This window comes from Histomonas meleagridis (assembly GCF_020186115.1).
Source record: "Histomonas meleagridis strain 2922-C6/04-10x chromosome Unknown contig_23, whole genome shotgun sequence".
NCBI classification, from domain to species: Eukaryota; Parabasalia; order Tritrichomonadida; family Dientamoebidae; genus Histomonas; species Histomonas meleagridis.
Window position 1 is genome coordinate 582213 of NW_027150820.1, and position 24134 is coordinate 606346.

General features: G+C 27.4%; 7 protein-coding genes across 7 annotated transcripts; 2 read left to right on the forward strand and 5 right to left on the reverse strand.

Moving 5' to 3' along the window:
* Positions 1 to 11236: 11236 nt before the first annotated feature.
* On the reverse strand, positions 11237 to 11950 carry GO595_003794 (uncharacterized protein; the record flags this gene model as incomplete). The annotated part of the gene is made up of 1 exon (XM_067916853.1): positions 11237 to 11950. One exon carries the CDS (start codon positions 11948 to 11950, stop codon positions 11237 to 11239), a length of 714 nt encoding a protein of 237 aa, XP_067776081.1.
* A 399-nt stretch (positions 11951 to 12349) lies between these two features.
* GO595_003795 (uncharacterized protein) lies at positions 12350 to 13393 on the reverse strand (the record flags this gene model as incomplete). The annotated part of the gene is made up of 1 exon (XM_067916854.1): positions 12350 to 13393. One exon carries the CDS (start codon positions 13391 to 13393, stop codon positions 12350 to 12352), a length of 1044 nt encoding a protein of 347 aa, XP_067776082.1.
* A 457-nt stretch (positions 13394 to 13850) lies between these two features.
* Positions 13851 to 14648, forward strand: GO595_003796 (hydrolase, TatD family protein; the record flags this gene model as incomplete). Its single annotated transcript, XM_067916857.1, has 1 exon — positions 13851 to 14648. One exon carries the CDS (start codon positions 13851 to 13853, stop codon positions 14646 to 14648), a length of 798 nt encoding a protein of 265 aa, XP_067776083.1.
* Positions 14649 to 15048: 400 nt separating this feature from the next.
* On the reverse strand, positions 15049 to 18513 carry GO595_003797 (Kelch motif family protein; the record flags this gene model as incomplete). The annotated part of the gene is made up of 1 exon (XM_067916858.1): positions 15049 to 18513. One exon carries the CDS (start codon positions 18511 to 18513, stop codon positions 15049 to 15051), a length of 3465 nt encoding a protein of 1154 aa, XP_067776084.1.
* Positions 18514 to 19381: 868 nt separating this feature from the next.
* On the reverse strand, positions 19382 to 19951 carry GO595_003798 (Cdc42-like; the record flags this gene model as incomplete). Its single annotated transcript, XM_067916859.1, has 1 exon — positions 19382 to 19951. The coding sequence occupies one exon, from the start codon at positions 19949 to 19951 to the stop codon at positions 19382 to 19384; it is 570 nt and encodes a 189-aa protein (XP_067776085.1).
* Positions 19952 to 20641: 690 nt separating this feature from the next.
* Positions 20642 to 23035, forward strand: GO595_003799 (protein SEY1; the record flags this gene model as incomplete). Its single annotated transcript, XM_067916860.1, has 1 exon — positions 20642 to 23035. One exon carries the CDS (start codon positions 20642 to 20644, stop codon positions 23033 to 23035), a length of 2394 nt encoding a protein of 797 aa, XP_067776086.1.
* Positions 23036 to 23473: 438 nt separating this feature from the next.
* On the reverse strand, positions 23474 to 23869 carry GO595_003800 (nuclear transport factor 2; the record flags this gene model as incomplete). The annotated part of the gene is made up of 1 exon (XM_067916861.1): positions 23474 to 23869. The coding sequence occupies one exon, from the start codon at positions 23867 to 23869 to the stop codon at positions 23474 to 23476; it is 396 nt and encodes a 131-aa protein (XP_067776087.1).
* Between the last annotated feature and the right edge of the window lie 265 nt (positions 23870 to 24134).

The window sequence follows — 24134 nt, forward strand, 5'->3', positions numbered from 1 at the left end:
TTTGTATTATCTTACGCAGAAATTACCGAAATATGAAAAAGAAAATGACGAAATAACGAATAATGAAAAAGAAGAACCCGCATTAATTATATATAATGCGATTCATCAAAAATAAAGAATCGAAATATATTTTATTATTAAAAGAAGCACTTAAACGGAAAAACAAATTATATTCCATCATTGCATATTCGATTGAAGGATCGAATTCGATAATTTGTTCATTAGTTACACTTATTACAATATCAGAAACATTTCAAGTTCAATTTGAAGAAATAAATTTCAACAATCCGAAAGAAAACGTTAAATTATTATTAGAAATCTTTTTAGAATTATTATTAAAACATAAATCAGAAGAAGTATATAAAACATTAGAAATATTTAGTGAAACGTCAATTTTAACAAATATTTCTAATTGGTATCATTCAGTTGAAATATTTGCATTTAAACGGGCGCAACTTTCACTTAATAAAATTAATAATAAACTTGAATCGAATATTGACGATGAATTAATTGGTCAAATTGAACGAGAAGAACTTGAAGAAATTCTATTTAAGCTTCAAGATTCATTAGCTAAATATTGTTCGAATAAGTCACAAATTCATTTGTTTCGTTATTTACAACTTTTAACAGATACAAAAGTATCGAAATTTTTAGAATTACGTGTAAAACTTGTTGAAGTTATTGAAACGTTTGATGACTTTCGTCAAAGTATTATCAACACAGATTTACTTGGAAGTTATGAACGAATTGTTACAGACTTAACATTACATCATTCATTATTACTTGGACAAAAGGCATCGAAATGTTTTGGCATTTCTACATCATTAGTTACCGATGAATATCTTAAATATCAATATACGACAGTTAATACTATTGACGAATTACTTAAAGTTCATAATAAGATCACGAAAACTATACAAAACATTGATCCATATTTTTTATATTTCGATGTTTGGATTATTACTTTCGTATACACAGCCAATGAATTTAATTGAAATATTAAAATTTTCACTTAAATATTTCAAAGATAATGAAGACAATGAAATCCAAAATAATGTTAAATCATTAATAAATCATTTAGAAATATGTGACAAATTTCATAAAGAAGTTCCTGAAGATCGAAACAATAAAATTCAACTTAATAACATCTTAAAAATATTATTTCCAACGATATCAAATATTAATGAAATTAAACGCGAAATTACATTTAATATTAAAACTCCAATTTTATATTCAGAAGAATCAATTCAACGATTTCTTGAGTCTACGATTGACTTAAGTATAAATTATTGTTCAGACCATTTACGAATTACAGATGCGCGAAATCTTTGTAAATGGCGAAATCGAAATTCGCGAAATATAATAATTCTAGAGACATTACAAAAATATATTTAATGATATGAAACTTACAGACGAACAAACAGAAATTGTTAAAGAATATAGAACAATTCATGACATCGAAGGACACATACCTGAAAAAACGAAAGGAAAAGAAAAAACGATTTAAAAATTATTTATTTAATATATAAAATATCGAATAAATTAAAATGGAACAAAAAATGAAATATTAACTAAAAAAAGTTATTGATATCCTTAAAAATGAAATTATATTCCAACGAGAAAATTGGGGAATAATCAAAGAAATTCTTCAATTAAGTGATTTAAGTATCAAAGAAAGCACCGCAGCAATTGTCGAAACATTTATTATTAAAACGCCGAATTTATTAACAGAAGAATTCCAAGAAACATTCATTGAATTTAGTAACTTAAGTGGCGATCAAGAAACATTTGGTGAAATATTATTTAATAAGACGCGAAAGATGAAACATGACGAAGAAAACATATCGAATGTTATAAACAATTATCTTCATTCATCGATATGCACCATGAAAAACATTGATGGATGTTCAGAGATATTAAATAATTATTATAATATATTAACGAAAGATAATAACAATTTCGAACTTATTCATAAAATGATAATAATATTTCCGAAGCCAGAACTATTAATTAAATATATCCAATATATAATAATGAATAATCAAATCGATTTATTAATACAAGAAAACAATTTAACAAAAGACATTTGTCATTTGATAATAAATTGTTATCGACACATGCGCCAAATTTGCGAACCACAAAAATTGTTTGACTTAACACTTAAATTTCATCTTTATCGCGCGCACGGTGAATTACAAATGGAATATGCCGATTCGCTGTTAAGCAATAACACGAACAAAGCGCAGCTTCAAGAAGCGTCGAAACATTATTTACTTTCGCTTTCGTATTTCTTACATGAGAAATGTTATAGTCTTTCGATGCGATGTCTGAAGAAACTTTCGCTTATATCACTTCAAGAAGTGAATGAAAATAATTTAATAAATCTTCAGCAGAAAGAAGTCTTCGATTTGATGTGTACAAACGATTTTTCATGTTCAGTTATACTTGGAATTGCATATGATATGGACAACGAAGAAATTTGGGGAAAAGTAATATTCAGACAATGCATCATGAACGGCAACGAAGAGTTTCTGAGTAACTTCCAATTGTTTAAGCCAATTACGTCGAATTTATGTATATCAGTTGCAAAGGAATATCAAAAAGAACAAAACAAAGAAATCGCAAAAGAAAAAAAATGAAACAATTTTTGTTGAATATATCAAATTTGATCGAAAGATATAAAATTGCAAAAGAATTACATTTTAATGATATCATAGAAACAATGAAATCGACATATCCGGTGGTATGCGAATGGTGTGAAAAAATATTGGAATATTAAAAATGAATTTGTATTTTATTTTGTTTTTTTGAATTTTTTTCGTTTTATTTTCAAATAGTTTCTATGAACGTTAAATATTTATATTGCAAAATATAAATATAATACTGATGATTAAATATTTTTTGTTAGAGTAATTTTAGAGCACCTGCAAAAGAACTTTTTTATTTTTGTTGTAAAGTATTCAAACATATCGTTGATTTGGTAGCGCCATTTTCCACTTTTCCTTGAAATCGATGATAAACCTTAAAAGATTCCGTTCCAAACAACAACATCCTAATTTACCCATATTTGATTTAATAGATTACTACTTTGAACTTCGTTCAAAAAAAGCAGATATCCCAAATACTTTTCCAGAAGAATACAAAACTTTTATGAGTATTTCGAAACTCGAAAAAAATGATTTATCACGACTTTATAAAATGGGAACGGAATCAAGCAAAATAGTCCAAATGTTTTGCCCTAAGTTTTTGTATGATCCAAATATATTAAAGCATTTACTTCAATTTTATGAAACCAAGAGAGAAGTTTCAGAACTCTATGTTGTTATTGTATGTTTTCAAACATATTCATTTCTGTATTCTAAGGATAAAAATACATCACCTCAAAAATCAAATTACATTCTTCTTTTAAAATGCATAACAAAAATTGGTTCAACGCCCATAAGAAAGAATGTTAATCTTATTGCAGAAGAATTAATCATGTGTTCAATGAAATCCGCACAATTCAAATGGAGTCAAGATGTAATTCTTTCTACATTAAATTATTTTTCATCCAATAAATACAATGAATCGGATGGAACCAATTTAATGGTCCGATTTTTCCAAATGATTTTAATCAATGCAATACCGGAAATCTCGGTGACCATTTTATCGATAATTTTTTCGGAGATTGAGCGAAAAAACACGTATATATTTGAATCGCAAAATATACAGAAACTTATTTCCATTTTAAATCCATTTTTGCAATCGTTAAATAGTATTGCATTAAGAATTTTATTCAAAAGTTCAGAACATATACCAAAAGAACTTTTGACTGATTCATATTTTCTTATAATAACATCGTTATTTGATTTAATTAATGGGTCGAGTCAAATATTTCAAATTGATGAAAAAGAATCCGAAAATAATAATAATATTTTAGTTATTAATTCTAATTATTCTTTAGCTGATATCAATTTTGAGTTTAATGATAATGTTTTCATTGAGAAAGAATTTGATTTTTATGAGACATTTAAAAATATAAAGAATTATGTAAACATTAAAGAAATGATTAATGCAAATGTTCTTTTGAAAGTTCAAATAATTTCTTCGTGTTTACAATCTGTACAAGATATTAATATAAATTGTTTAAATATATTTTTTGATTCTTTTATTAAACTTTTAAAGACTTGTAATGGAACTACATATATGTTACAATCTTTTGTATGTTTTTTATATTTGTTACAATTTTTTAAATATAATAAATTCATTGAAAATAATTTTAATTTTATTATTGATTCGTTTTTAATGAATCCTTTAATTAATGTGTTTAATGAAAATTATGAAATAAATATTTATATTAATTCATTAAGAAATTATTTTATTGATTTATTAATTAATATTGATCAAAACTTAATATCAAAATTATTAATTTTAATTGAAGATAAATATTTTCTTTTTACTGAGTTTTTAATTCGTATTATATATAAATCAAATAAAATTAATTTTAATGTATTTTGTAATAATAATTTCATATATTCTCTTGTAATAAATTCTGTTAAATTAAATGAATATTATAAAACGAATAAAAATTCAATAATTTTTAATTTAAGAAATACATTGTATTATTTTATGTCGATTTTATTAAATAAACAAGAAACATTACATTATATTTTTACATCTAAAATCTTTATTATTGGATATTTCCAATATTTATTTGATTCATCATTTACTTTAACTACAATTTATACTTTTAGAGATTCGACACTTTCATCAAAGAAAGAAATTAATTTCGAACATATCGTATCAATGTTAAATAAAGTGTTTTTATCTATTTATAATAATTATAATAAAAATGATCTTTATCAACAATTATATATTCTTTTATTACAAAATATTATAATACAATTTCAACATCAACTAAACTCTTATTTATCCGAATCAACTATTGAAACAATAACTAAAATATATTTATTCAACACAACAAATCCGAAAATTTTAGAATATATATTACAATTATTATCGAATAATTTTGTGTTGAATAAAAAGTTTGTTTTAAGTAAAAAATTATTCAATTTATTATATAAATCTATAAAAGTTACATATAATAATGAGCCTTCATTTGTTGTCGAAAAATATTTATTTAATTTCCTTCATGGTAGTTATCGTTACAAAAATTCGAAATTTTTAATTTTGTTTCCTTCTGTTTTACCTTTAATCATTTCTATATTTGGGAAATCGAAACGAATTTTAACAATATTATCATTAATTGAAAACTTATGTAATTATTCTGATTATAATAAAAGAGCTTGTCATGAAAGTAGTTTAGATTTAATATTATTACAATACATTGGTTCAATGGAAGAAGAAACAATTATAACGTATAAAGGAATTGAATTCCCGATATTTATACCAAAAAATGATAAAAATAATGTATTAAATTTATTGTCATTAATATTACAATCGAAATCAAGTAATGTCGAAACAAGTTATATATTAAAGAACATAATAAAAAATGAAAATAAAGAATTATGTTTATATTTAGAAAATATTTTATCTGAATGTCATTTAATACCTAAACCTCGTTTTCCTTATTATATTGGACGTGGTTCCCAATTTATAATAAATGGAATTGATTCATCCAAATTAATAAATGGATTTACTATACATTTTATGTTAAATCTTGACTTAAAATTAATGAAGAAAAGTAATGCGCAATTACAAATAATGTCAATAATTGATAGTGAAGAATCAATGATATCATTAAACATAAATAATTTAATATTTGATATCCAATTCCTTTATGACGTAACTTTAACGACAATTCAACTTTATAAAAATCTTCAATGTAATAAATGGACAAATATTACATTAACTTTCCAAATTAATGGAGATGAAATTATTATGAAATTTTATATTGAAGATGAACTGATAAAAGAAAACAAATTAATTCAAGAAGAAATGTTAGCAAATGGAAACGTACAAATTAAATTTGGTGATAATCAATCCTCAAAAGGTTGGAAAGATTGTATCTATGGATATATCAGTAATATTCAAATATTTCCATATAATTTTAATCATGAAGATATTAAAACATTAATAACATCAACTAAACGAATCGAAAACAAAGCGATTTTTACATCTTCAATTTTTAATAATAATTTGCAACAAGATAATAATACATTTGTTATTTCACAAGAAAGAAGTTCATTTATTAATAGTATTAAACAAGTTGTTGCTACTTTAAATGATGGATTCGATGCATCGCCTTCGATATTAGATAAAATGATTGAAGAAAATCGTAGTAATTATTTAACAAAATTTTTCATTAATTTCGATAAGTTTCCTGTTGAATATTCATTACAAATATTAAATATCATTGGTCAGTTATTATATAAAAATAAGAATTTACAAATGAAATTTAATAATATTGATATAATATTAAGTTGTTTATATAAATATCCGAACATGTTAACATCTAAATTTTATCATTTTTTATATGATTTATTAAATTGTATAAAGTTAAAAACTTTGTTAAATAATTTCGTTTCAAATATAATCATTAATCCATTTATATGGATAAAAGGTAATTCATATGATTTTTATTTAATAATATATCATTGGAATTCTATTGTATATCAAACATATCCGAATTTACTTAAAGATTCATTAAGTTTTTTAACTTTATTAAATAAATTCTTAGTAATATTCGGATTAAAAGAAGATGTTGAAAACAAAAAACAAATTTTAAATGAAACATATACAAATGAAATAACTAATAAGTGTATTGATTTATACTTAAAGTTTTTGACTAAATTTGCTTTTATTTCTTTAAATGAAGAAGATGTTAAAGGTTTATTTACTCATATGATAAAATATAAGAATAAAGAAATCATTTTAAAGCTTTTACAATTAGTTATTAATATTTCTTCATGTATTTGTAATCCAACCATATTTCAAACCGAATATTTATTATGTTTACATCGTTTAATAGATACAAATGATCCCGAAATTATCGAACGATGTTTAACTGTTTTATTAAAAATATCAGAAAATGATAAATTTACTTTTCATACAATTGTAATTGCATATCAATTAAATGTTAAAAACACACAATTATTTGATCGAATTAATGTAATGTTTTTCATTTATCCGAATCTTTTTACGTTTTATTGTTTTTTGTCTATAATTTTAGGTAAAGAAACTTATGATATAATTTCGGATAATCTTGTAAAATTAACACTTTTGGATAATCTTGATATAAAATTATATCATAATTGGTATATTTGTCCTATTTTTTTAGCATTTCAAACAGAAAAAATCCAAATGAGAAATATATTTCAATTCATTTCATTTATTTTGTTTAAAAAATCTGAGAATTTCTTGAATGATATAAATGGAATTTATTCATTTGTATTATTCTTATATTGTTTATATCAAAATAATAATGCGCCAATAATTTTTTTATCTTCGATTAATGAATATTCTGATAAAAATAATCAATTACATAATGAGTTAATAAAAAGTATTGGTTTTATATTCACTTTTTATAAGATTATTGGATTTAATAGTTTAATAGTTAAAGTTAGTTATGCTGAAAACCATAAAAAATTGGAAACAATAGTTAATAATATTGATATTAATTCATTACATTTAGAAAAGAATCAAAAAATTGATACAATATTTTCATCATATGTATCAAATATAATACAAAACAATGATAAAAATGATATAATTACAAATATTTTTTCAACAATTGATAATGAACAAAATAAAAATGAAATTACTTTTATTGAAACTAAACGAAAATATTTCGAAGAAATTATAATTGAAAAACTTAAAACAATTTTTACATCTTTATCAAATGAAATTAATGATATTAATCAAATATTATCAAATCATACATCAGATATATCTAAAAGTTCCGAAAGAATGATCATCAATGAATATCATAACTATTATAATTCACCAAATATAATAAATAATAAAATTAATAAAAAGCAAGTTCATGATTTAACTGTTTGTAATGACTTTTGTATTCCACGAATGAAAATATCGAATTCTAAAAAACATTTTAATATTTATAATGAAGATAACATTGAAATAACTAAAACTTCACCATTATTTCAAATTAAAGCAACATTAATTAATCCTTTACGAATGACTAATATCACATTTGAAATACATAATAATTATTATGCTATAATATCAATACATACTAAAATAATACCTAAAAATTTAATAAAATATATTTATTATCGTAAATTTATGACTGGACTTGAAATATTTTTAAAGTCTGGGAAAAGTTATTTAATAAATTTCCATACGAATATAATTGAAATTGTGAATAAATATAACATTCCAATTATATCTATAATGGAAACAAAACAAAAAATCATCGATTCATGGTTAAATCATGAAATCTCTAATTTCGAAGTGATAATACAATTTAATATATTATCCGGTCGAAGTTTTAATGATTATTCACATTATCCAATCTTTCCTAATATCTTAAAATCATTTGATAATTATAAACCTCGTGATCTTAATGATATCATAAATATAACATCTGGAAATATTAACCCACAAATTGATATTAAAACTGCAATTAATAATAAAGATATATTACCCGCTGATTTCTTTTATTTTCCTGAATCGATTACTGTTTTACCGAATTGGGCCGAAACTAAATTCGATTTCATTTATAAACATCGGAAAATGCTTGAATCGAAAGAGATTACAAATAATTTAAATAAATGGTTAAATCAAGTTTTCATTAATAATAATATTATGTCACATATTCCTTTATTAGAAGTGGAACTCTTAAAACGTTCCGCGTTTATTATATCACAAAAATTCTTCGAAAATATAAATCTTGAATTAAATAATAAAAAAATCATTTTCTCGAAAATTAGAAGAAATTTAATAAAAGTGATAACTTTCGACAATTATTTATATACTTTTTCATTTAACTTTAAGGAATTAAAAGTTATAAAACAAAATCAAATTAAAATCGATAAAAATATTTACGAAAATAATTTAATTTGTTGTTCTGATGGTGAACATAATAAAATTATTATATATTCAAAAGATAATCATAAAATTTATATAATAAATAATAAAAATATTATTTCATCTCATCAAATTTTTACTGAATATAATTTATGTTCAGTATTATTTAATAAATTCATTTATTGTTCTGATTCTTCTACAATTTCATTATATAAAGATAAAAAAAAGAAATCTTTAACTTTATATAAAGCAACGAATAAAATAACATTTTTAAAAGCTAATTCTTTATATAAGATTTTTATCTTCACTACTATCGATGGAACAATTAATATTCATAATGCTATCGATGGTCGAAAAATTAAAAAGATTTCGTTAAATAAAGAAATTAAACAAATTTTAATCACGAAAAAATGGGGTTATGTGCTCGTCGATGCTTTTGATGTTTTATTCGTTTTAAGTTTAAACGGTGAAATCTTGAAAAGTGTCAAAATCGATGAGCCGATTATAAAATGGTTTTCGTTTTATCTGTGTGACGCGTTCGATTACGTGGCATTCCAAACAGAATCGTATAAAATTGGGTTTTTCGACGCGTTCGTTCCTGATAAATTGATATACATATATCAGCTTAATGAACCTGCAATATCAATCGATTATAATCAGTATAACGCAGCATTTTTAATTGTGTCACAATCTGGACAAATTAAAGTGATGCCACAAAACATTGAATAAATTGTATATATATTTATAATTCTTATTTCTTTAATGAATATTGTTTAAGTTTATCAGAAAATATTGAAAAACAATTTTGGTGTTCTAAATGTTTAAAAAAATTATTTTTATTATATTGAAATATAAAATATATTAATGTTATCTTCAGCATTAATATCAATTCCTTTGTGTTCATGAAGTAATTTACCTATTTCTGTATATCCCTTTTCAGATGCTATTTAAGCGCTGTTTTAAAAATTTGAAATAATTTCCAAATATTATTTTGGAATATCAAATTATTAAAATAAATTTTATATAAAAGAAATAAATATTTTTAGCATTAATGTCAATTCCTTCTTTTTTAGATGTAATCATTTATGCTGTTTCAAGTTATTTATATAATTTCCAAATATTATTATGAAACATTAATTTAATATGAAGCATTAAATTAAATATATAACTATCTTTAACATTGGCATCTTATAATTTTGTTTAGGAAGGAAATAAGCATTTTTTATATGACATATTTCAGATACAGTATTAAATATTTTTAATGGTTTCCATTTACCATTTTGAAATATTAAATTTTTGATATATATTGATGGAAAAAACATATATTTTCCCCATTGATATCAATTTTGGTAAAAAATGTAATTATATGGTGATGATAAGTCCATTGTCATTATATTTATTGTTTTATATTTTATGAAATTTTCATAATTTTTTAATAAAAACGAATATAATAAAATTAATATCTTTGTCATTGATAACAACCCCCAAGATGTAATTCGATTATTGCCATTAAGTGTATATCAATATAAAATATATAAGATATAATTTAAATTTACATGCATATGTGATGTTACAAATATTTTTAATAGTTTCTAAATATTATTTTAAAATGTATTAATAATATCAACATTAAATTAAATTTATAAATATCTTTGGCATTAATATCAATTCCTTCTTTTTCAAGAAATAATTTCACTATTTTTTCGACCCATTACTGATTATATAAATGCTGTATAAAACATTATATATGATTTCCAAATATTATTATGAAAGTTCAAATTGTCCAAATAAATTTTAAATCAAATATATTATCAATTCCATTTTCATTCAAGAAGTGCTTTAACAGATTCAGTATGCCCTCTTCCAGATGCTTTCATAAGTGCTGTTTGAAGTATTTTTAATAAATTCTAAATATTATTTTTGGCTTTGAAATTGTTTAAATTTTTTGAATCAAATTTGATAAATATATATTTTATAAACTAATTGAAAATATCAGAACATTTTTACATATATTAAATAAAATAAAAAAGAATCTTAAACATTTATGTCAATACTTTCTTGTTCATCAAAATTATAATTTAAAACAAATCAAAAACATAATATTTTGATATCTTTTTACTTAAATTTATTACTCTTTTGTCAGAAAATTAATTTTATCTAAAGATACATTACATGAATATCATAATATTAAAAAAAAATTTAAATTTAAATTACATTTTATTCACATATTAATATACGTTTATAAGTTTTATAAGATATCACGAATTCTCCAAACTTCCGGAATCTTTGGTATATTGCCCCAAGGTTTCCGAGGCGCATTATTTTCGCTTTCGATGACTTCCAATGTTTCCCATTTAGGAAGTTTTGATGCTGATTTTTGACACGGCATCACAAGAAGATGCAATGAGTGGAACTCAGTAAAAACACGAAAAGCCTCTTCATGTGAAAATTGGTTATGTAATACATTGTTTGAAAAGTCATTGAACCTTCGCATTGATTCAGATGTGATCATGGAATATTCAAGACTGGTGGGAAGAAGTAACGAAAATCCGTTTTCACTACACTGAGAAAATGTGTAGCCAATAAGCATTGGTTTGTTTGGTAGCTTTGGAAGATTTAATGGAACATGGAATGATTCAATACCTGAAAATAAGACAAATGTACTATTAACATAGTTTTCAATATTACCACCAAAATTTCCTTGAATTTGTTTATATGAAGTAAAATCAGTATTTGAAAACTGTGTTTTGTCATATGAAATTGCATATATTTTTTTGAAACCTGCATTACGTAGAGAAGCAGCTGTGGATTGTACGCCTCCGCTTGGTATAACAACTGTTATTTCTTTGATGTAAGGTTGATTTGGCTTTTTTGGTAGAAAAATTGGTGCAATTATTTTTATTGTAATCAATGCAATAATGAGATAAATTAAGCTAGAAAAATCCTCTATATCAAGATTCATTTGTGATATATGTCCGAAAATTTGTTGTCTTTTAATTCTCATTTTTTGTATTTTGAATAACTTTGTTCGATTTCACTAAAACGATAGAACATTTCCAACATTTGACCAAAATCGCAATTTTTTATTGAGTCATATCCTTACTGCCTTAAAAGAACATTCCTTTTAGTTTAGTGCTCGCTAGAACGAAGGAAAGTTTAGAGCATTCCACTTTTTTTTAAGTGATAACTTTAGCAAATGGAAACTTTATTTTAATACTCTCAACATTTGGTGCCAAGCATTCACTCTTTTTCTTGTGTTCTGTTTCTACTATTTTGATTTGTTATATACTTCGAACGGAGTAACTTAACGTGTTAATCACCAATATACGATTAAAATGCATTCAAATACAGCGGTTTGGCATCACCAGCATTCGTTTTCAACTCTTAATTCAAGTTCTTTATTTATCCAATTCATTACACATTCTGCAATTTCTCTGGATTGGCTTACATCGCACGTATCACAATAGCAATTCAATGCCTTTATCATTTCTTGTTGTATCACAATTTCCACAATATTTTTGCACATATTTAAAGGTGTTACATTTAAAGCTATTGTTAATCTATACAAAATAGACAAAGCACCTGCTGCGCCATCACAAGATCCAGTTTCAATGTTAGGCTGTAATAAACCGAACACATTTATCTCATTCAAAAAAGATATTAGTTGATCATTTGCAGGGAAATGATCGACGATTAAACCGAGTAATAGTAACGCGTGTTGTTTCAAAGAAGTATCTTCGGCATTCTCGAACACGTTCTTTAAGAAATCAACGAAGCATTTGTAATCAGGTGAACTGAATGCTATAGTTGAATAATTACTATCATTTTTATAGCAAAATACAATAGTATTATACATTATTTGTATCGCTCGATCGGAACATGTATCAAATATTTGTTTGTCCCTTAAAGAATTAGAGAGTTCAGTTATTACACACATCTTAGAGAGTTGATAACAAATGCGATCGGAATAATATGAAGCAATTGCTAAGAAGTTTAAAGATGCAAAGGAAAGTTCCATGTTGTCGTGATTAATGACTGTGATTAAAAGCGACGAAACTCCAGACTTTTCAATGCATTCAACATGTTTGCCACGCGGATCACGTCGGATTATTGCAGTAAGAATGTTAATAATAGGAACAATGATGGAAGTGGGCTTAAGGAAGAAGTTCGGATATATCTTATCTAATGTGTAGTTGGTGATGTTATATAAATCTTCTTTCGAATATCCTTCTGAACAGGGTGAACCAATGAACTTATAGAGTGAGGTAAGAAGTGAGCTGATGTGTAAGTCGCTTTGTGTGTGACTAAGTTGATAATATATAAACCCAAGAAATTTTTGTCGGAAAAAAAAGGAATGAGCTGATGTGACATGCGTAGTAAAATGATCAATGACTTGAAGTAACATTTCAAGAGGAATTAGAGATGTCGGATCTTGAAGTTCTTTGAATAGAAATGAATAAAAGGGTTCACCAGGAAGATTACAAATTGAATTTATAAAGGACGTGGAAGTATTAAACATTGTATTAATAAGATTGAGAATAGATGTCCGAATGTATGTATCTGTTGATCGTTTTTTGTATTTATTAACAAGATTTTGAATGAAATTAGGAGGTAAATCAGATGGGTAAATATGATAATTCAGCAAAATAACATTTATGAATTGGATAGCATTAGATTGTTGTGGAAAAGTTCCTCTAAATAAATCGTTACAAGACTGAATTAATTTCTGATCGAATAGCTTGGGTTTTGCAGTTCCAATAAAATCTTCACGCCGAATACTCGCGAGTTTTTCTGATTTTTTGGGTGCGTTTTTTGTTTCTCTTTCTTCCATTCACCGAAATGTTATGTGAAAACACTTTCATATGGCCAAAAATCTTCCATATGTCGATTGTCATACGCATCTCGATGCCATTTATGAAAAAATGGGATTAGATCTTAATGAACCCTTTGAAAAGTTTTCGGAATCATGGCCCGAAGGTTTTGATGGATGCTTAGCAACATTTAGTGATACTTTTGAAGGTGTAATGAAATTTGTTGACTCAGGCAATCCAAAAATATTTGGAGCTCTTGGTCTTCATCCACATGGAGCATCACGTTATAATGATGAATTTGAAGCTCAGTTAATTGAATTATTGAAAAATCCTAGGGTTAAAGCTCTTGGTGAAATTGGACTTGATTATCATTATACTCTCAGCCCTGTTGATGTTCAAAAAAGAGTTTTTGAAAGAGAAATTCAACTTGCTGTTGAAAGACAATTACCAATCACAATTCATACTAGAGAAGCAGAGGATGATACATTTGAAATTCTTAAGCGTGCTATGCCAAAAGATCATTTCTTCCATATTCATTGTTTTACTGATGGATGGGAATTTGCAGAAAAAGTTCTTAAAGAATGGCCAAACTCATTCTTCGGATTCACTGGCGTCCTTACATTCAAAAACTCCAAGAAAATTCAGGATGTTTGCAAGAAAGTTCCAATTGATCGAATCTTATCAGAAACAGACGGACCATATATGGCACCAATTCCACACCGAGGAAAAGCAGCATGGCCTGGCCACATCCCAATCATCATCAAGAAAGTAGCCGAACTTCACGAAATCCCTGTTGAAGAAGGATTTGAAGTTCTTCGTGAGAACTGCCGCAAAATTTACCATTTTTAAGTCATTTGAGTAAATTTAAAATGTTTTATTAATGTTTAATCAAAACAATCAATTTATTAATGAGATCCATAATTATGTTAACATAATGTCATTGCAATTAATATGGTTGAATGGCATGTATAATGAGCATAGCAAATAACAATTGCTCTTATATAATATTATATTGATCAATTACATATAATGAGACTTGAGTAAAGATATTTTTGGTATATTTAATAAAAGAGTTGAAGCGAATTGGCGTTGCTCATTTTTTTTTTTTTAATAAAAAATGCATTGAGAATTTTTAACATTTCGTGCATGAATGTAAAGTTATGTTTAACCAACGAATTACAATTATCTAAAAAACAAAAAGGTTTTCAAAATATATCTTTATATTACATAAAAATATTTTTTCGTGTTTTTATATCGCTACTAATGTCACATGTGACACTATTTTGTACATAAACTTCTTAATTTCTTCGCTTAACGTCTCGTCCGTCACTTCATTCTGTTGATCTTCACTCAAGTAAAGCTTTGAAATCTTTGCGTTGATTTTCGTTTGGAACTTTTCCTTCACTTCTTCCACTGTTGTGTTACAACTTAACAATTGTAAGTAACACTTATGATTATAATTTAACTTAATGAAAACTTCGCTTTTAGTTTCGTCTATTACATTATTACTATTTTCGATTCTGTTTTGGATTTCGACTCTCATTTTCTCGTTATGTTTCTTTGTCAGCCACAAAGATAATAACTTTCGTGAAAGTACAACTTCTTGGAATACGAAATCTGGCGATTGGTCGAATTTGATATTTAATCCCTTACAGAACTCTTCTTCGTTATAATCTGCGAAATCTTCTGGATTAAGACTAAACAATGCGCTTTTCCGGATGTTTTCATTATTCATACCTTTCCTTGGTGGCCTTCCATCTTTATTCCGACGTGCGCGTGGCGCTTTAACAAGTTTCTCTTCTTCTTGTAATCGTTTCTTTTCTTCATCATCTTTAGCTTCTTCTACAATTTGTTGAAGATCTTCTTTAGTTAAACGTGGCGCTTGTTTAGATCTTCTTTTTACGACTCGTGTTGGTTTATTATCTTTGTTATTTTCATCATTGGCGTTAACGTTCTCCATCTCGTTTGATTCACTTTTTGGTAAAGTTTGCAATGGCGATATTTCTGTTGTAGCCGAAGGAATTTTAGGTATTAAAGGAGCAGTTGAAGTCCGTTGGATATTAATATTATCACTATTTAATTGTTCCCTTAATAACTCGAGTTGTTTTAATTGATCTTTCGGTTTTAATAGATTCGATCTTTGTCGATTAACTCTACCATTAGCTCTAATAGTATTACTCTTTTGTACCATTATAGTTGAATTTGTTTGATTTCTAACCTTTTTATTTGGTATTTTCTTATGATGAATTCGATTCGACGACGATAGGAAATTTGGGTAATTTACATAGTAAACATTAGAATTAATTTCTTTGTCCACAAAATTGTAACCGCCGTATACAAAAAATTGGTTACCGATAACGTCCATACAGAATTTTGTTAAGAATTTGTAATCGTTAAATTCAGTGTTACATATTGTATAATGTAATTGTTTTGTATCAAGTATCGCAGGTGGTACTACTTGTAATGAATCGGTACCACCTATAAATATTATATAATGACCTACTTGTAAAGCCTTATGATTAGCTCTTGGTAATACTTTATCGCCATTAATTTTCGGTGTTGTCCATTCATTATTAAATATATCATAAATATAAATATCAGATGAAACTTCTTTCTCATTTGTAGTCAAGAATCCTCCATGTACATATATCGATTGATTAATTAATGTTGCCGAATGATTCATTCGTGGTGTTGGCGGTTCATTCTTTGATGTGATTTTATCCCAATTTCCAGTTTTAATATCGAACACCAACATTTCGTTCATTAATTTCTTTTGTCGATTCATTCCTCCAAACACATAAAGTTTAGAGATATCTGGGAAATATATTGTACTATGTCCTGCTATAGTCCGTGGTAAATTAGAATTACTTAATATTGTACTTTCATTATCAGTTATTGTATATTCCCAAAAATCAGTCAAAAACTCGTTTTCATTATATCCACCAAATATATATATCGAATTATTAACACGAGTCATTGTATGACATGTTCTTGCTGGTATAGATGTAGGTATTGTTGATAATTTTATGTTGGAATCATTAATATTAAAGATGATCATGTTCGAATTATATCCTTCTGGTGTTTGCCCACCAAATACAAATACTTTGTTTTGTACTGAGATCGAATCATGTCCATAAAGTTTAGGTGAACCATCAATACTTTCGATATTTTCTGCTTTAAAGAATTCGAAATATTTATCAGGCTCATCTTTAAAAATCGAATCTTTCATCTCGCTAAGTTTGTTGATAAGTTCTTTATGTTGTTCTTTGTTTGTTAATACAAATGAATATGCAATGTTCTTCTTCCCACCGATTTTTCGATAGCCCATGACTGTGATTTGATGACTTCGTGGTCGAATTACATATCCAAATGTTGTTGGTGCATCATCTAATATAACTTGATTACCTCCTTTGACTTCTTTCGTGATTAAAATTAGATCATTAAATAAATAGAAAGTCCCAAATCGTTGTTTGGGTTTAAGGATCTCAATCGGATATGATTGAAGAAGAACTCGCGATGGACGTAAGACATCAAAATGTGACACAAGCCCAAACTGTATCGTCAGAAGTTTTTCATTGTTTTCGGCGGTTATGGAGGCTTGTTCGATTTGATGCGTAACTTCTTCGACTTTAGTGTACGCTGTTAAAAGCATTGAAGAGTCTGGATGTGATGGTGGTGTATACTTAAGGAGCTCACGTAGAAAAAGGATGTAACGAGGCATACGTTGAACAGGTGTAATAAGAAATGCTTGAAGATTACCTTTGATTTCATTGGGATTTTTGGAAGCTAGTAGTTGAAGCTTATTGTCTATGTCTTTTATTTTCGATTTTTCTAAGATGATATTGATGATCGTGGAATAATTTGATATGTATAGAAGTGAGACTTTAAAAAAGGCAGAGAAATCTATAAACACATCCGATAACATGGCACCATAAGAAGCTCCACGTTGTTGAAGATTTTGAAGAAATGTTTGATGACAATTTATAATGGCTGGAAAATCACGGTATATTAAATCTGCTTCAGCTTCTGTAAATACTTTTTGTTCCCGCGTTTTGGGTTGCCAATAATCTGTGATAATTTCTAATGTCTTTAAATATGTCTCTTCAGTACTTTGAATTTCTGCAACAATATTAGCTCTATGATTCACTTTTGAGCGATCTTTGCTATCGAGTATACATGAAAAAGTACATTTCTCTTTCTTTAAAATTGAAATTAAATCAGAAATGGTGTCTGATAAATTAACAGGGTTTTCACCAATAAGTAATGAACCATTTGTGTGATTAAAAGGAAAATTTGATTCAACAAATGTTTGGAAATCTTGATAAGTTTTTCCTTCAAACTCTTTATTTTTGAAAGAAACTTCAAAAGGTGGAATGTCATCATTGCATTCAGTCTTTACAGCAATAAAAGAAGTAAATTTCTTTTGTTCTTTTGGTAAAATTGCAATGAAATATTGAGGTCTTAAGTATTTTCCTGGCCTTTTAGTTTGAATTAATTGCGGATAGAAATCCAAAGGTACCCTTTTACTTGGTAACTTTTCTCGAAAAATTGGTGTTGATATTGCAAGAAATTCTTTGGAATGATCGATTTGTAATTTTTTTGATATTTCGCCGACGGTAATGCCTTTGCCTTTGCCATTCAGAACATATGATAGTTCTTGTATAATTGTTGGCTCAGATGGCCTTCCAAAAGCAATATATTTCCTTTCAGCCATTTTATCGTATTTGATTTGTGTGGGCGGTTTTATTCAATTCTGTAGGTACAGGGTGAATACTTTTTCAATCGCAGTAGTTTTCAAATGTAAAAATTCAAAAGCTATGCACAGTGAAAAGAAATAATGCTTGAACGAAAACTGTAAGTTGTTTAACCCAACAAACAAATTTTAATGATAATTCACAGCTTTGATGAAGAGTTATTTTATTATAAAATATAAAGCGAAGATATTTCTGTATAAAACGAGTGTAGATGTTGTAATGAATAAAACGTTTAACTTTTGAATACCAACAATATGTCATTTTTTGACTACATTTTCCACATCACTTGTCCCTGTAAAGCTGTAAAACAATGGTATCGTATCAACTTTTTGATAATAATTTTTGATGAAAGATGATCAAAACCGTTATTTATGGAGAAACAAGAAATTTAGACGCATTGTGTATCATTCCACTTTTTTTATTTCAAGAAACTATGGCAATCATAAGTGAGAAGATTTCAATTTACTTGATTTATCAAAACTACACACAAGAAAATAATATTTATGTATTTTCAGCGAGATTCAACAACCATAATTTTTGTTATCTCAATTTCTTTTTAAATTATCATCATTCATTCTATATTATTAACGAATGCATTACCCAAAGATACACAGAATACAAGTTTGCAACTTCACCCAAATTTTTGCTCCATTTCTTCCCTCAAAAAGAATTTAAATTTTTGCCAAACGATATGGGCGACCGCTAACGTATTATCCCACAAAAATTCAGAAAACAAAATTTTAAATTCTTTGAATTTTCAAATTAATTAAAATAAAATTTTTATAGGTTAATTAACGTTCTTTTATTCTTCTCTGTTATTTTTAAACCTTAGAGAAGTGTACAAACTGACTTCTTGGGAGGACGAAGAGCCGCAGTTAAGGCCATATCGAAAACCTGTTTAACACCTTCTTGTGTCATAGCTGAACATTCAGCGTAATCAATTGCCTTAATTTCTTGAGCTTTCTGCTTTCCTTGTTGTGGAGTAATTGGCTTTTGTCCGTTTTGTTCAAGAGCAGCTATTGTATCTTCATCGTTTCTAAGGTCCTTTTTAGTTCCTACGAGGATGATTTTTGGATCCTTTGTATATTGCTTGAGCTCGGTTAACCATTTAGTCTGAACATTTGTAAGAGAAGTTGGTTCAACAACGCTGAAACAAACAAGGAAAATATCTGTATTAGTGTAAGAAAGAACACGAATGTTTTCAAGATCTTCCTGACCAGCAGTATCCCAAAGCTGAAGGTTTACATCTTGACCATTAACTTGAAGCTTAACGACATAATTATCGAAAACAGTTGGAACGTAATCGGGTGGAATCTCTTTCTTTGAGTATGCCCAAAGGAGGCAAGTCTTACCAACTGCGCCATCTCCAACAACCACTACTTTGATCTTCTGGGCCATGGAACAAATGAATTTAATTTCAAAGTAGACGGTTTTCCTTTCAAAAATTTGTTGTCAGCCACGATTGTCCCTAACCTTGGCGAATAGGGAAAAGTGTCAATGTTGTAGTCAAAAAGTGAAAGGCGCAACAGAGCTGTAGGCGATTAACTGCGATGAACCTTAACTGATATTTTTATCGAACATGTATTTCGTTGAGCAAAATAACCAACAGAAAAAGAATACTCCATAAATAAATTAATTGATTGTTGATAAAACATTTACTGTAGTAAACTCATTATTTATTTAATTAATTATTTGCAAAATAAATAAACTATTACAAACTACTTAAAGTATCATCACTTTTAAGAGCTTAAAAGTAAAGAAACCAATTCTCATAATGTTTAATAATTTTTAAATTATTACCAAATTTGGTATAAACCATGATTTGATACCATTCACGTAACAAAACTAATAAATTCAGAGTGATAAATCAATATTTTTTTGCCTAAAAGTTGTTTTCATTTTTTTTCATTTACAAGTTTCCGTTATTGTATGGTTTTGAAAAGCAACAAAATATAATGAATAATTATTGATATTTAGATTTTGTTTAGCTATAAAAAATTTAGATCTATTAGTTTGATTCCATTAGATATTTTTTTAACGTTCTCATTTTATTAAAATAAACTTCAGAATTTTCAAACACATGTCCAAATGCAACAAATAATCAATGAAGAATCACAGATAACCCCAGAAACAGAAAACTTTCTTAACCAAATAGGTATTACAAAGGTAGGTGTTAACTACCATATAGTATCAATCATCGGTCCACAAAGCTCAGGCAAATCTACACTTTTAAATCACACATTTGGAACAAATTTTCAAACAATGAATGAAGCAACAGGAAGGCAACAAACAACAAAGGGTATTCATGCCTCTTTTGTAGAAAATAAAATTTTGCTTTTTGATATCGAAGGATCAGATTCAAGAGAAAGAGGTGATGCTGAAGGACTTTTCGAAAGAAAAGCAGCTTTATTTGCATTGGCAATGTCAGAAGTTGTTATGATTAATATCTTTCATCATGATATTGGTCGGTTCAATGCAAGTACTTTTCCACTATTAAAAACAGTTTTTGAAGTCAACATTCAGTTGTTTTCATCTTCAGATGAATCCAAATGTCATTTACTTTTTATTATTCGCGATCCAGAAAAAGATCCAAATGTGATTCAATCAGATGTTATAAGAGATCTTGCTGCTGTTTGGGCTCAAATGACTCTACCATCAAATCTCCGTGGAAAAGCTTTTGAGGATTTCTTCATTTTCCACTTCTTAGCACTTCCTCATTATCGTATTCAACATCAAGAGTTTTTAGATTCAGTAAAAAGCCTCAGAAATCGATTCCTTAACGAAAACCAAGATGATTATCTTTTCAAAGAACCAACTGGTAAGATTATTCCTGGCGATGGATTATATCAATATATTTCAAGCGTTTGGGAATCAATCAACGAAAACAAAGAACTGAACCTTCCGTCTCAAAGGAGAACTCTTTCCAATTTCAGATGTGAAGAATTTATTGAAGAAGCATATAAATATGTTGAAGAAAGATCCAAATCTGAAATTGAAGAGCCTTTGTCTAATGAAAGTGTTCTTGATGACTTTAAGAAGATTGCTGGAAGTATTTCCAATTTTGCAATTGATAAGTTCAATCGTCAATCATCTAAATATGTCAAAGAAATTGTAGAAGAAAAACTAGAAATGCTTAAATCACGAATTGGCGAGTTTTTCTTCAAGCTATATTCATTGAACTGTTCTCTTTTTATCAAGAAAGAGGAAAAAAGTTTTAATGACTTTATTTTAAACGGTCTCCCAAACCGTTTTAGCGGTTTTGACGGTTGGGAAAGAAAAGCAAGAGAACAATTACAAAAGAGCTGTCAAAAGATACAAGAATTTTTAGCAAATACACTTGTTGAAGGTTATGCTTGGGAATATGATTGGAGTGAGTTTGAAACCTCTAAATCAGAATTCATAACCAAAAAAGTCAATGAACTTGCAGAAGGACTTGAACTTGAAGTGTTTAACAACCGCAATACTTCTTACCAAAAGGATATAGATGAAGATTTAAATAAAGCGCCTCCAGATATGTGGACAATTCTTCGGAAGAAGATGCATACCATCATCCAAGAATCTCGCGAAGAAATTGAAGACTGTCTTAAGAAGAATACGATTGACTTGCATTGTACGAATAATATTGATAAGCGATATCACAATTCTACAGTTGCACGTGTTCTTAACGCGTCACGATATGTCAAAACGAAGATGAATCTTCGATTTGAAGAGATTTTCAAGCTAGAAAATGGCAAAACTCGGAAATGGACTCCAAATGTTGATATTCAAAGCTTGTATGAAGAAGCTCGTGAAAGTGGCCTTAATGTACTTAAGATGTTTTCAGTATGCCAATTACGAGAGAAAGGCGAACGTATCCCAGCCAGGGATGCCCTGAGCCAACAAATCATTCATCCCATCAACGTCCAACGGTTAGAGTCCGAATTCAATGAGACGATACAGAAGGAATACGTTAACGCTGTCAGGATTCAAGAATCGTATAAAGTCCGAAATAAGATTCCAATATGGATGATTGTCTTAATCATTATCTTTGGAATTGATAAATTACGTTTTGCTTATACGCATCCAACTGTTACGTTAATTATATTAATGTTTATTGGTATACTTTTCATATTATATACCAAAGGATATTTAAGTGAAGTTGCATATCGAACGCGAATATTAATAACAAAGTTTGTCGAGTCAGTGTATAATTTATTCTTCGGAAATAAGAAGCAAAAAGAAGAAGTTCCGCCTTCAGTACAAAGAAGTTTACAGAACACAACTGTTGTGAGAAGGAAAACTGCAACAAAACGTGTGACGAGGCCTCAAGTTGAATCAGGATCACAGTTAAGTCGTGCAAATTTGGTGCCGAATGTGAAGACTGCACCGATTGCAAATGAAGAACCTGTACAGAAAAAAACAAAGAAAAGAAAAATGAGCAAAAAGTTCTCGTCTTACACTATACGTTCAGACACAAAAAATTTTGGGAAGTTAATCGATTAATTAGTGATAAATAAAAATTATTTTTATACTGTCAGTTTACGTTTGGATGGAAAATAACGAAACTCCTTGAGCTCAATGAAGAGATTTTTCGTGTTTTGTTTTATCGTGTAAAAAAGTGATATAAAACAAGTGAAGTGACATATTTATCATTTGAAAAAGTGGAAATAAGAATTTTTTTGATATAACGATAGAAAGTCTGACAAATGCACTTTTATGTTTACTGCAAAATGAAAAGGTAAAAATACTTTAAATTTAAACCAAAACATAAGAACTTCTAATATAAAAAATGAGAGACATTAAAAAATGTTAGTGTTATTGACCTTTTTCTCTAAATTTTCAAAAATCTGTTTTAAATTACTTTACTTAATCAGAATGTTGTAATGCTTAGACCTAAAAAAAAAAAAAAGATTTAAAAAGGAATTTGAATCGTTTAATAACTTAAACTCCATGTGTTGAAAATATTTGATTAAGTATAACAAAGCTTCCTTGAACTTGACCAATAAGGAAAATCTCAAGGAAAGCGAGGGTGTTTTCTTCTCCTTGGAACATTGTTTCACCTTGAACAGAAATCAAAATTGTTCCTGGAACAGATGGTTGTGCGATGAAATTTGTACAAGCTTTCATATTAGAAAGCATTCCTTCGTCCATTAACTTACTCATAATTTGTTGTTGACCAGAAAATGTTGAATTTTGCATTGTGAAGCAAGATTGGTCGGTATATAATGATTGAAGTTGTGCTCTCTTGTTAACATCATTATAAAGACCATAATAAAATTGTGCGAAGTTGCGAGCAATTTCGGTAACTTCATGGAGTGTGTTTTCGAATGGATTCATTTATAAAAATGTGAACGACCACGACCCTTTATTTGAAATATAGCGGTTTTTGAATGGAAAGCTCACTTTTGAAAATCACGTTGAAATCAAACAAAGTCTTTCAAATAGGGCCGTTTATGATTTGCTCGAAAGGAAGACGTTTATGTTTTGTTATTCAGACAAACTCCTCATATTCTCATCATTTATTGTAGGAATTTACTCTAAAACAACGAAGAGAAAAAGGATTTTTTTTTATGCTTCGAAACATAGACATATCCAAAATAAT